Source organism: Vidua macroura, chromosome 12 (assembly GCF_024509145.1).
Source record: "Vidua macroura isolate BioBank_ID:100142 chromosome 12, ASM2450914v1, whole genome shotgun sequence".
Taxonomy (NCBI): domain Eukaryota; kingdom Metazoa; phylum Chordata; class Aves; order Passeriformes; family Viduidae; genus Vidua; species Vidua macroura.
In genome coordinates this window covers 757,746-770,044 of record NC_071582.1, presented here as the reverse complement: position 1 = coordinate 770,044, position 12,299 = coordinate 757,746, and the positions used below count along the sequence as shown (strand labels likewise).

General features: G+C 43.1%; 1 protein-coding gene across 6 annotated transcripts in view; it reads left to right on the top strand.

Moving 5' to 3' along the window:
• The first annotated feature begins 308 nt into the window (after positions 1–308).
• TBC1D2B (TBC1 domain family member 2B) overlaps positions 309–12,299 on the top strand; it is a 31,408-nt gene continuing 19,417 nt past the window's right edge. For 3 of the 6 annotated variants that reach the window (XM_053988517.1, XM_053988516.1, XM_053988518.1), the window contains exon 1: positions 7,384–7,540. In XM_053988517.1, coding sequence (XP_053844492.1) covers positions 7,405–7,540 — 136 coding nt within the window. In that variant the 5' untranslated portion in view covers positions 7,384–7,404. Of the gene's footprint in view, positions 633–1,095; positions 1,151–7,383; positions 7,541–12,299 lie in introns of those variants that run through there. The other 3 variants (XM_053988515.1, XM_053988514.1, XM_053988519.1) reach the window with 2 other exon arrangements.

Below are 12,299 nucleotides of genomic sequence, written 5' to 3'. Positions count from 1 at the left end.
GATCATAGGCCAAGGTATGATCTGGAAAGCTGCATTTGATCCGGTCAGAAAAGCGCCGGAGCCCGGCGAGCACGGGACGGAGCGTGCGGAGCCTCGCGGCGCCTCCCCACGTCAGCAGCGGCCGATTTCCCGGGGCAGGGCCGCGCCGGGCCCGCTGGCGGGCAGCGGCGGCGGGGCCGCGCTCGGGGGCCGCGCTGGGCCGGGGCGGGCGCGGGGCCGGCGGGGCGGGCCCGCACTACAAGTCCCGAGAGGCGGCGGGCGCGGGTCGAGCCGGCCCCGCTCCCCGCGCGGCCGCGGCGGGCGAGGCGATGCCGGCGGCGGGCTCGGAGGCGGAGGAGGGTCTGGCCGGGGAGCAGCCCGGCCCCGGAGCCCCCAAACTCTGCGGGTACCTGCAGAAGCTGTCGGGCAAGGGGCCGCTGCGCGGCTTCCGCAGCCGCTGGTTCGTGTTCGACCCCCGCCGCTGCTACCTCTACTACTTCAAGGGGCCGCAGGAGCCGCTGCCCCTCGGGCACTTGGACATCGCCTCCGCCTGCTTCAGCTACCACCAGCCCGAGGCCGGCGCGGCCGCCGCGGGGGACGAGCCCGCCGCCTTCGAGGTGCACAGCCCCGGCGGGGCCGTCACCGTTCTCAAGGTAGGCCCGGGGCGGGCGGGACCCGCGGCCGCTCCTGCCCCGGCCCCGTGCCCATGCCCGGTGCCGTCCGTGCCCTCCGCCCGCGGTGCCGCCCCGGCCGTGCGGGCTTGTGTGGGAAGGAAGGGGCTGTTTCCAAACGCCGGGGAGATCGGCAGTACCGGGCTGGCCCCAGCTGTCTGTTAGTCGCGTCTTTCTCCTTTACCATTTCGTGTTTACCGTGCTCCTCTGGGGGGGAGGAAATGCTTCTACTGAGCACGGGCTGAGTGGGTTCCCCGGAATCGTCTGGGCAGAAAACATTTCCGACGAAATCTGACGGGTTGGGGTTTTGGAAGTTTAGAGGGAGTGGTCGGGTTTCACTTCTGGAGTGTTTATTTTGAAAAGATGGTGCGTGGCAGGAGTCTGCGTCTAGGCTGCTTTGGGAGGAAGGAAGAGGAGGGAGAATTGTTTCTTCATAGTGATAAGCAGAGGCTGCTTATCACATTGTCTGTTCAAGGACTCAGGTTTTCATAGGACGAGAGGTAAATGTTTGGATTATTTAAGATATCTTTCCTGTATTGTCATGCCTAGGAAAAAAAAAAAAAAAAGAGCCAAACAGGGAAACCATTTTGACTAAGTAAAGAAGAAATAAATTTTTCTGAGCATCCATTATTTTTGAATTCCGTTAAGGCAGATTTGTGTCCTTCAAGGAATGTTCTTGTGCATAGAATGTAACTTTTCATGTGAACTGTGTACTTTCCGAGAAACATTCTTAGTATTAGAACATAATCCATTAAGTATTAAGCAGTAGAACTTCCTATTGAATACTGGAAAATACCTCTTACACATTTGAGCAGTCATAATACCTGCTGGGACTGTGGAGCATGATTGTATCAAGCTCTTCAGCATTCTGTCTTGATGAGTATAAATGTTAAAATACAGACTCATTAACATGCTTTACAAGAGAATAAGAAATTTATTTACCTAGGAAACTAATGCAATAATAATTTTAACAATATTTACTTAGGTAAAAGCAGCGTAGTCAGTTGCATGTAAAAACTACCTTTGTATAGTTGTAAAAGATTTTACTGCTTTCAATGAATCTGCCTTTATAGCCCAAGTGTTTGTGTTATGAACATTAAAACTGCAGACTTGGTTTAAGCTTTGCTTTCAGTAGTTTGAGGATGTCTTGTTTTAATTAGCATCTAGTGATTTGTGATTTCACATAGAGATCTTCAGAAAACAATTGCGTTGAGGGTGCTTTTTGAATAGGAGGGGTTTTATTGAGAAACACAGGATTTGTGATTAAAAAATTGCAGTGTGAAATGCTGTGTGCTGTGTTTGACAGTCAGGCTGTACTTTGGCAGCAGCCTTGGGTGTCTTCTGCAGTCATGAAGATACAAATCATCCTCAACACTGATACACAAATGTAAGGCATGGGGGATGTCTTTTTCATTTTTTTTTTTTGGTATCTTTTGGCCTGTGATATTGCTACTCTGCCCATATTTTACGTGTTAATTTTTTTCCGGTGCTCTCTGGGAAAGAACGTGCATAGATTGGAACTTTCTTTATTTTTCCCTTATGGGGATTGAGAAATGGTGCCTGTTAAGAAAGTCAAATTAATTTCTGCAATTAGCAGAAGAAGGTCATTTGGTGTTGTGACGTCCTAAAGCGGCCAAGTGATTGTTCATGAAAATGATGTGATGTTGTAGGTGTTTAAATAGTAAAGAAGGAGTTAATGAAAATCTTAAGGGACATTGCAGGACCAACGAGTGTTTTGTGGCCACGTCATTCACCAAGGAATAAGGTTTTTGCAGCTGAAATTAATTTTCTTCTGTCCAACATGATAGTTCTTTAAGGCCTTTAAAAGCATCCTTCAGCTAACTTAGGTAGAATTGCAAATTAATTCAAGATGGTAAATTAAAAAAACTCAAACGACCCAACCCCTCTCCCTCCCCAATCCAGCCCCTGTTAAAAACAAATGTGATTTCCTATCAAGAAAACATTACACGCAAAGCACGAGGAATAAAGTCAAGTCAAATGTATTCTTCAGCCTGTAATTCACATGCTTTGTTTTCCTCAATTTGCTGCTTGTTCAAAATTTCCACATCTTGTGATGTGGCCTTTCCCATTCAGTGTTATAGACTGAGAAGAGCAATAAAAAATAAGCTACTGGAATTCCAGATTGAAATGACGATGCTATTGAGGAATGCATTATTTCTTATCATGCCCGAGTTTTTTTGTTAGTGTAATGATTCCATCATCTTGAGTGCTCAACCTTTTGCCAGGTAATGGGAGGTGAGAACTCTATGATGTACTGTAGCTTTGTTTCCTGGATAAGAATTTTGGAAAAAAAATATACTGCAGCTTTTACAGTAAATAAAGCAAAATGTTCATATTCTAGACCTATAGATAACCAGCCTGCCACTTGTGTGGTTGTGGTTTTTCTGTACATTTCCAATAGTTGCAATAGAGCAGAAGAAGCTAAGTGTGTGTAGAAGTCTTTTCCATTTAAATGTATATAACAGATACCATCCCTTTAGGTAAAGGAGCACAGAAAATTGTGTACTTTATGAGTTATGGATAAATTACGTTTGAGAATATTTTCATGGAAAGGCATGCAAATACTGATCCTGCAAATATATGCTGTAACATTGAATGGTGCTAATACTATCAAATGAACGTTTGGCCGTGTTTGCATAGCAAGGCCTTGCATTAAGAATCTATGTAAATGAACAAAAGGCAGCATTTCTCATTTATTTTTAAAGCAGTGTCTTGTAGTGATACATTTTGCTTGCTTTGGAAACAAAGGAACTCTGGCCAGTGGTGCTGGACTGTGTGTCTGGGCACTTATGTGTGGGTAACTTCTCTGTGAATAGCGGTGAATAGGGAGGGGAACAGAAATTGCACAGAGTTGTGAAAGAAAAAGAAAAAAATTCTGGGGTATTGGCCAAGTGTAAGAATTCCAGACACTGCAGATTTCAGGGCCCTGATGCTTGAAAGTATTGGACACCAAACTTGCTGAACTGAGAGGGGCTTAGGAGCGGATGCTGTAATTTGTGGGTGATCCCAAAGGATGCAGCAGTGATCAGTGATGTTGACCTTGAACAGTTCTGCTTCGGGGCCTGACACAGCAGAGGAGGGAGCTCAGCACTGAGGGTGGCTTGTTGTCTGAGCTGATGGGTTTTGCTCAGAACTTTGCTGGTTAGTGGTTACAGTGCTTTAATTAAAAGTTGGGCTGCTCTCCAAAAGAAGCCATCTGGCTCCAGATTTGCTGTTTGGGCATAGCAGAAATGGTAAATCTTAGGAAATGCAAACTTTCTGGTGGTGTTCCCTTTTTACAAAGTAGCTTGAGGGAGAGTTTGTGTTCAGAAATGCAGCAAGAATTTTCATGAGATTTCTCAAAATGTGAGGTCTGCCTGTTGCATTTCTTTGGACTCTTCCTTTAAAGTATTTAATGTTGGCATATGTGTTCCAGCAGCGCGTCCAGATAGAGGATGGCAGTGCATGGACGTTTTCCTCAAATAATTCCTCTGTTTGTGTCATGTCTGCATCAGAAGGGGACAGTTCTACATCATTCTTAGTGGAAGAATTTAGGGGAATATTTTTAATTAAATTATAGAAATTTTCCATTGTTTAAGTTGAGAACTACATGGCACTGTATGGCTCTTCACTTAAGAGTGTCTTTTACTCCTACTCTTGTTGCCTGTAAGTTTGCAGCAGTACACTTACAGTAATTCCTTATTTCACACCAGTTCAGGTGACATTCATGGTAGTTTTTCTTCTCATAGAAATGCATCCATTAAAATGTGACTGCCTGGCTCTGCAGTAAGAAAGCACCTTAGCAATACCTCAGTAGCTATAAGGATTTTTTTGTGAAATTGATTGCTACTCTGCTTAATTAAATGTTTTGGCTCTCATGGTGGGCAGCAGCCAAATACTAGTAAAAGTCATGAGAAATGGACAAGCATGGAAGTGTTCCTTTCTTTGACAGATAAAGTGAATTTAAAAATATGTTTCCAAATTTGTGTTCTTTATGATTAGGGGAAGAGGAAGACTTAAATATTCTATGTGTAGTTCTTGGTTTTATTTTGTTTTGTTTTTTTTAAAAACAAAAATCTATTTCAAACAACAGCTTCAGCGATTACTTTCGTTTAAACAAAACTAATTTTAACAGAGATTTTTAGGATACTCTTTTAGTTGTAAATAACTGAGATGCCTGTAATAAACTCAGCCAAAACTGTTCAAAGGGAGAGGAAGACTCCAGAAGAAGAGGAGGACCATGTGTGGGAGGAAAGGAAGGCAAGGTAACAGGCTGGGAGCAGCAGGAGGGCATGGAGTAATTCTTGGGCAAGTTACTTGAAGCAGGGGCGTGAGAACCTTGTCCTGCTTTGCCCTGCCGCTTTCTGCTGAAGGGTGGGCACTGCTTCACTTGTTACACACTGTGTGTAATAACGTGTGTGTAACAACGTTGCCTGGGAGCTGAGGGTGCGTCCTTGCAGCTCAGTCGAGAACAAGTGGGGCTGGGAATTGAAAAGCAGCAAGGAGCAACTCCAATAACATTGATTCACTGTTCTCTGAAGGTGATTGGCAAGATGGTAGTAGGACAAATTGTAAGAGAGCTTCATGAAGTTCAAGAAGTTGTGGGCAGAAGCTAATTGTAGGTATAGCTTAGATTGTGTGCAGGTGGGTTGCCTCCTTAGCTGTGTTGTGGTAGCAAAGAGAACCACGTAAGCACTGCATCTTGGGTTAGTGGAAGCTCTTTGAATTCTTGGTGGTTTTTTGCTAGAGCACAGTAAAACATTGCTTTACATGGCCTGTGAGCAAGTGTCTCTAAAGGAAGTATAATTTACCAGAAGTGAAGGCTTGCCACTGGCTAAAGCTCCAAAGGAAGTACTTCAGTGATGCAAATAGAAGGGGAGATGTTTACTGCTGGCAGGAAGTAACTGTAGTCTGTAGACTTAAAAACCTGCTCCTGTGGTGTTCCTTCCCAAATTGACAGAGGTGGCTGTGGGGATTGGCATTTCCCAGGGTCCAATTCCTTGACTTTCTGAATTATTCTTTACCCTATGTAATTTTTTTTTTATGAGGGAAATAGTTTTCTCTGGTTTCCTGTGAGTAAGCAAGAAAGAATATATGAAGCTGATTTCCATTTCAGATTAGAAGTGTCTTGGTTACATATCTTTCTTACCAACTGACTCTGCAGTGTCCTCATGTGTCACTTGTTTGTTTCACTTCTTGATTTATGAATGTTTGTTTGATTTATATATCTTGTATCCTGCCATGTGCATAATGTACTGAAAGGAGCTGGAGCAGCAGCTCCAGGAATAACTGAGGTTTTCTGCTTAATCTCCCTGAATGGTGCTTTGGAGCCATTCGCTGTAGGGTGTCATGGATGTTAAAGCTCGTAGGGGTACAAAGAGCCAAAAGGTAAAATAAAAATCCATCTCTCTCATGGTTAAACTGAGACTGCAAATTGCTGAACCACAGAGAGCACCCTGGGGAAGCATCAGTTTTTGTTTGCTGTGCTGTTTGTGCTTTGTCTTGTCATTAGCTGCCATTGGGGCCAAAATACAATGGCCAATGAATCTTCAATTTTACTAGACCAGAAGTGTTCTTATGTGAAAAATGTAGACAATTCTGTGCCATTGCTGTGCTTTGTGCAGCACTTACTGTATGCCTTTGTAAGGAAACGTGTGTTGTTTGTTGCTCTCCATTCTTTTGCAGCTGCACCTTTCACAGGTGCCCTCTTAAATTTTGAGGAACAGAACAAAAAACTCTTTGAAATTAGGTTGTCTTTAAAGAATAAAACTAGTCATCTTTTCCATTGATAATGCCATCATGCACTCTGGGAGAAGGTAGGAGAAAGGCTGGCTAAAAGATAAGCACTCCATGTGCTAACAAGCCAAAGGCGTTAGGGGAGTGTCTTCTCATCAGTGGTAATTTTTTTGTTCCTGAACAGTCCATGTTACCAGGTCAGGTATTTGTCCTAGTCTGGCAGCTGGGGATGTATGTTGAAATAACAGTAACTTCTCCATGAGAGCACCTGCAGTGTCGGATACCTTCACTCGTCTCTTCTTGGTATTTGTATATTGTCATTTGATGTGCTTTGAAATGACTCAGAGCTCTGATTCAAGGTATGTTAGAATTCTTCCTCACTCACTGCCCACATTTTTGACTGTAGTCTTGTAGGTTAGGCATTAATGTTGAATTTTGGGATTTTTTTTTGTTTTAAATATGATTTTTCTGTAGAAGCTAGTTAGCTCATGGGATTGTCAGGCAATACAGTATGTAGATTTAGTCATAAAAGTAAGAGGCAATGCAATGGATTATTCAATTGTTGGTTTCTGCTGGTAAGAAAAGAAGTTAAAAGAAAATGGGAATCTTCCTGAATGTGTATGGGATTTTTTTCCAATAATATAGATTTGTAGCTAGATGTTCAAACAGTGCATTATGTGTAAAATATAAGATGCTGCTGCATTTTCTAAAGTTTGAGTGTAAAACTGAAGAAAAGGAATGCAATGAAAACTGCATGAAATGAAAAATGCAACTTCTAATGAAAAATTCTGGCATGAAAATCATGGATGTGCATGTGGCCACAAGGTGCATCTGGGCGCACTGTGGTTATTTCTTTAAAGTCATACTGATTTTGAGTGGTGGTTACCTTGGTGATCTGCCGATTATCTGTGCTGGATTTATTCTTGCACTTGGAATTACTGTGTTCGTGTACCAGGGGCCTGCAGAGATCTCACCAGCGCTCTGGTCCCGTGTCCTGCAGGCTGCGACTCGGCAGGACATGACCTACTGGCTTCAGGAGCTGCAGCAGAAGAGGTGGGAATACTGCAACAACCTCGACGCGGCGAAACGGGACAGCCGGACCTCCCCCACACCCAGTGACTTTTCCAAAGGTCTTGTTGCCAAAGACAACCCTGGTACGTTGGGAACTTGAGTGAGAACAGAAGGCACGGCTCTCTTCAGTGTCAGCTCTTCCATACAAGGTGTTGCACTGGGGTAGAGAACAGTCTTAAGAGAGCTTTTTCACATCTGTTTATCAAGTAACTCTGTGCAAACTTTGCATATGCTACAATATTTAACATAAATGTGATTTTATATGTGATTTCGTATCCTTTACAAAATCTGTTGATTTCTTGAAAAACAGATTTTTCGAAAGGAAGTGAAATTGAGTAGTCTCACAACTAGGTTTCATTAAGCCCAGGTAAATTGTCTTTTAGTGGTTGCAAGATCTTAAAAAGTTAGTATGGTAAGTATCCTGAGATGTAAACTCCAGTTTTTAGTGGGAACTGGTATATCTTGCAATCTGAATGACCATGCTTTGTTCCTGAAAAGGTGTGGTGTGGTGGATCTATCTGACTGTCATAAAAATGCGGTGCCTTCAAAACTGAAAGACAGTCTGCACTGATAATACATAAGTGAAATTCAGTCTCTGAAATACCTTTAGGCAAGGAAAATGTAACTCTACACTAGTGTCAGTGTTAGAAAAATGTCTGTGCATTATATAGAGTTATTCTGCATTTTTTACTACATTGTGCAGGCACTTGTGAATTGTTTTATTCCTCAGTCCCTACAGAAATGGATTCCTTGCTGATTTCTGTTATCCATAAATAAGACTGAGTAAAACCCAGTTCTGTGCCAGGTTAGGCATTAGTAAGACTCTCCTGGGTTTAAGCAGTCTTGAGGTCAGACATGTTTCACCAACAGATGTCACGTTTGGTTGATGTCACTTTGCTCCCGCTTTAACCCAGCAGTGTTGAGCTGTTGTTGTCACACCTTGTCCCCTCCGGAGGTTCAGGTTCTGTGTCGGTGTTGTCCTCTAACCCACTGTCTCCTTTGAGAGAATGTGCTGCTTGTGGCTGCGTGCTTAGCACAGCTGAGCTCACGTGTGCTTGCTGGGGGCTCAGCTGGGCCTGTCAGCCACTGCAGGCAGCTCCTGCTGAGAGCAGAGCCCAGCCCTTGAGCTGGGGCAGGGCTGGCCCTGCCAAGTGCTGCTGCAGGGGCTGCAGGCAGCAGCAGTCAGCCTCTTCTCCAGATCAGTTTTTTTGGCCAGTGTAGTTTCCAGAAGTGGTTTACTGTAGGGACAGATGAGTGGCAGGATTAGCTCAAGAGAATTGCTGGGAATGCCAAGTGGGATGGTTTGAGACCCCTTTTTTTGGCAGCAGCCAGTCTGGGTAGCAGCTTGTCAAACCATGTGCTCCAGAGCACATGTATTGGTGGGAAAAATCTAAGGGCTGCAAAAGGGAACAGGCTCTGGCTCTTTCAGCCCTTTGTCTTTCTGCCTTCAGCCTCTTGTTCTCTGCTGCACAGGCTCCCTTTTTTTGTTGTGTTTAACTGACCCTGTGCTGACTAGGTTGAGTTCATATGTTAGCCAGAAAGGAGCACTTTTTAAAAATTTCTGCTAGACTGATGAGTGGAATATGTTCAATGTGCAATCAGGTAATTGCGCAGCTGGTGGACAGGGGGGAACAAGGCACAGTGACCAAATACTGGAAGGCAGCATAAAGCAGCAGACAGGCTTGTCCTCTTGGCAGCAGAGTGTTGGATCACATCAACTGTAATATGTAACTTGGCCGCAGATTTGGTTCTTGTTTGTGCTACTTCTCTCAGAGCTTGGGTACAATGTGAAATGAGCCTCTGTCACTGCAGCGTGTGCAGGTGCTGTTCCTTTACACCTGTTTTGTATCACATCCAGTCATTTCATCACTGATCTGGTATTTTTCTGTAAGTCATTGGGGGCTTTCTGGATGAGCCAGCTGAACCTCTTCATGTGATTAAAAAAAAAAAAAAAAAAATTAGATTACTGTTGTTGTCATATCCAGGACAAGGAATGTCAATATAACATGCATGGGCTGAGTAGGCCCATCCCTTTCAGGGGTAGCCTGCAGTTAAACTGCATTATGTGTTATTTGGAGCTGCATGTAGAGTATCTCATTTTCTAGGACAAATCACAGTGATAACTCTTATCATCAACTGAATTATTTAAGTAGGGATTCCTTTTGGAGAAAAGCCTGAATGATTGATGCTTGATCCTTCTTTTTAATCAAGTACTCCAGGAGTTTCTTGTAGAGTTACGGGATTTTGTAAGGCTCTGGTTTCATGTTGATGACTAAGATATGTGTCTTGTGGCTTTTTTTTCTTTTTCTTGAAGAACTGAATGTGCATGCAGTGTTGTGCTTTATACCGGAGTATAGGAATTGGTTTATTTTGCTAGTGCTCGAGTACAGATGCTGTCACTAATGTTTTAAATGGGGAAGTAGTCTGTCTTCAGGCCAAACCCAGAACTGCTTACTGCAACCTTGCCTGTCTGTCCTCCCCTGTCCTCTCCACTCCCAGTTCAGAAATCTGGACTAACTGGGGCATACATGGAGCTAAATACTGCTTTGTGGATCAGCTGTGAAAGGTTTTTAAGAACATTCAATGTAGTGAAAAATACTTCAAAGTATTTTTCAGAGTGGGATGTGGGAAATTGAATATGAACAATAATTACACTGTAGGATTTGTTGTGGAGGTGCCTTACTACCATGGAAGTAAAATAAATTATTTATTCTTTATACTATGTGGGATTATTATTTTTTCTTGAAATCAATTGAATGTTAACGTAATTTCTATAATTTCAGTTCTTAATTTGCATTAATAAAACATGCAATGCCATGCATTTATAAAATTGTTGTGTTTTGAAATAAGTTCCAAAACAAGATTCTTTTTTTTCACTTGGAGGTTGCATGAGCAGCCACTATAGTTAGTTGTGCTTTGTGTGCTGTGCAGTCCGTGCCTCTAACAAAGCTTCTGGCTGCTGTGGGCAGGGGATGATGTCCAGTGAGCAGCCTCAGGGTGCCACACTCAGACAACTGGCAAATCTGGGAGGGGAAATGCATTTGTTGGGAATTTAGCTCTTCAGCAATGCCTTTACCTGTCCTCTAAAAGGACTTTGCAGAATCAAACAGGTAGAAGATAAAACAAGCTGTAAGTATAAAGGCAGAATGTTAGTCTTCCACCCTGGCTTTGAGTACCCATAAGTTTTTGGTCTGCATGTTGTGGATTGTTTTTTTTTTTTTTTCCCTTTGGGATGTTTGGGTTTTTTTTGTTCTTTTTTTTTTGTGTTTTTTTTTTTTTGGGGGGGGGTGGTTGGAGTTTGGTTTTGTGTTTAATTATTATTTTGTAGTTAAAACCTACTTATTATCTTTCCTCTTCATTAGAAAGTAAATATAACCCCATGTTTCGTTTTATCGAAGCTATTTTAGCTGAACTGTGCTCAGTTCAAGCAGCCACAGTGCAAAAGAACTTGGAATTCCTTTTGGCTGATAAGGCTCTGAAGTATCTGTTCATAAAAATCAAGGCAGTGTAACTTGTACCTCTATTTGAAACATGACATGATACATTTCTGTGTCAGATACCATTTTTCAAGGGTTTGAGAGATTCCTAGTGTCAGAGATCTTTAATATTTCATATTCTTTATCACAGAATGCTCTTCCTACTTCTAATCTTTGATACTTGATAAAAGTAACCCTCTGCTGAGTAATTGGAGGATATGGTTTGCTTAAAGATGGTCTCGCTGCGGGTGCCAAGCAACTGTCAGAACAAAGGCTGAAAGACTCAGCAGTGATAAAAGAGGGCATCATAATTTCCTAGGGTTTAAGTCAGGGCCCATCCAATATGTTACTTTCTAATATAAATGTTGAATCAAGTCTGAGAGTGTTGTCAAAAAATCTTTAATCCACTTCAGTATTTTATTAATTATATCAAGAAGAATCTGAAAATTACATTTGGGTTTGTTGAACTTGCCTTTTCAGAGGGTTTGTAGAAGGCTGTAAACTGCTGTATGCTTCTCTCTAATGCTTTTTGCTATTCACAGTATATTCTGTATTCTGGATTTTTTACTTCCTCTGCCTGCAGGAGGGAGAAAGCAGCTCTCCAGACTAATAGAAACACTGGGGTAGCACAGCCAGGGCAGGTTGTGCAGTCTTTGTTTGCCAGGGTGGTGTGTTAGAGCCCTGGTGTAGCAGCTGGGTCAGCCTGGCTCCTCTGGCTGTTGTGAGCTGTGGCTCAGGGCTGGGCCAGTTCCTGGGGCTGTTGGGAGCCTGTGGGGTTTGCTGGGGTGTGCAGGACTGTGCTGCAGCTCTGCATGGCCTGACCATGGGGCCCCCATTGTTCCAGTGCACAGGAGATTTGGCTGGGGTGGCTTGAGGAGGAGCTGCATTCAGGAATCCCCACTGGTGCAGGAAGTGTCTGATGTCCTGCACAGCTGTGCCAGCGTTCTTGGCTCTGGCAAGAACTGCCCCGGGTCTGTGAAGGTCCCTGACTTGCAGCAGCAGTGTCACTTTTAGGATGAATAACTTACAGGATGAAGCACACCCTGAAAGCTGGGTCAGTGTTTTTTGTGACACTGTTCTGGACTTAGTTCTGACTGGCTGTTTTGTTGATCACTCATGAAATAATGCTTTGAAAGCATCACACAGGTCCTGTCTGTTACCAGAAGTATGTGGCTGCAGTGAGATCTCACTGAGAACTTTGCTATTTATAAGATTCATTTGAACTGAATGCTTTATAAAGTCATGTTGCAATTTAAAGTAAATCCTGAACCATGTCACTAGCAGACTTAGCAGTCTATGACTTTACATAGCCAATATTCTTTTACTTATTGAAGGTTATGTTTATTTAATTTTTCTTTCTCCTCTT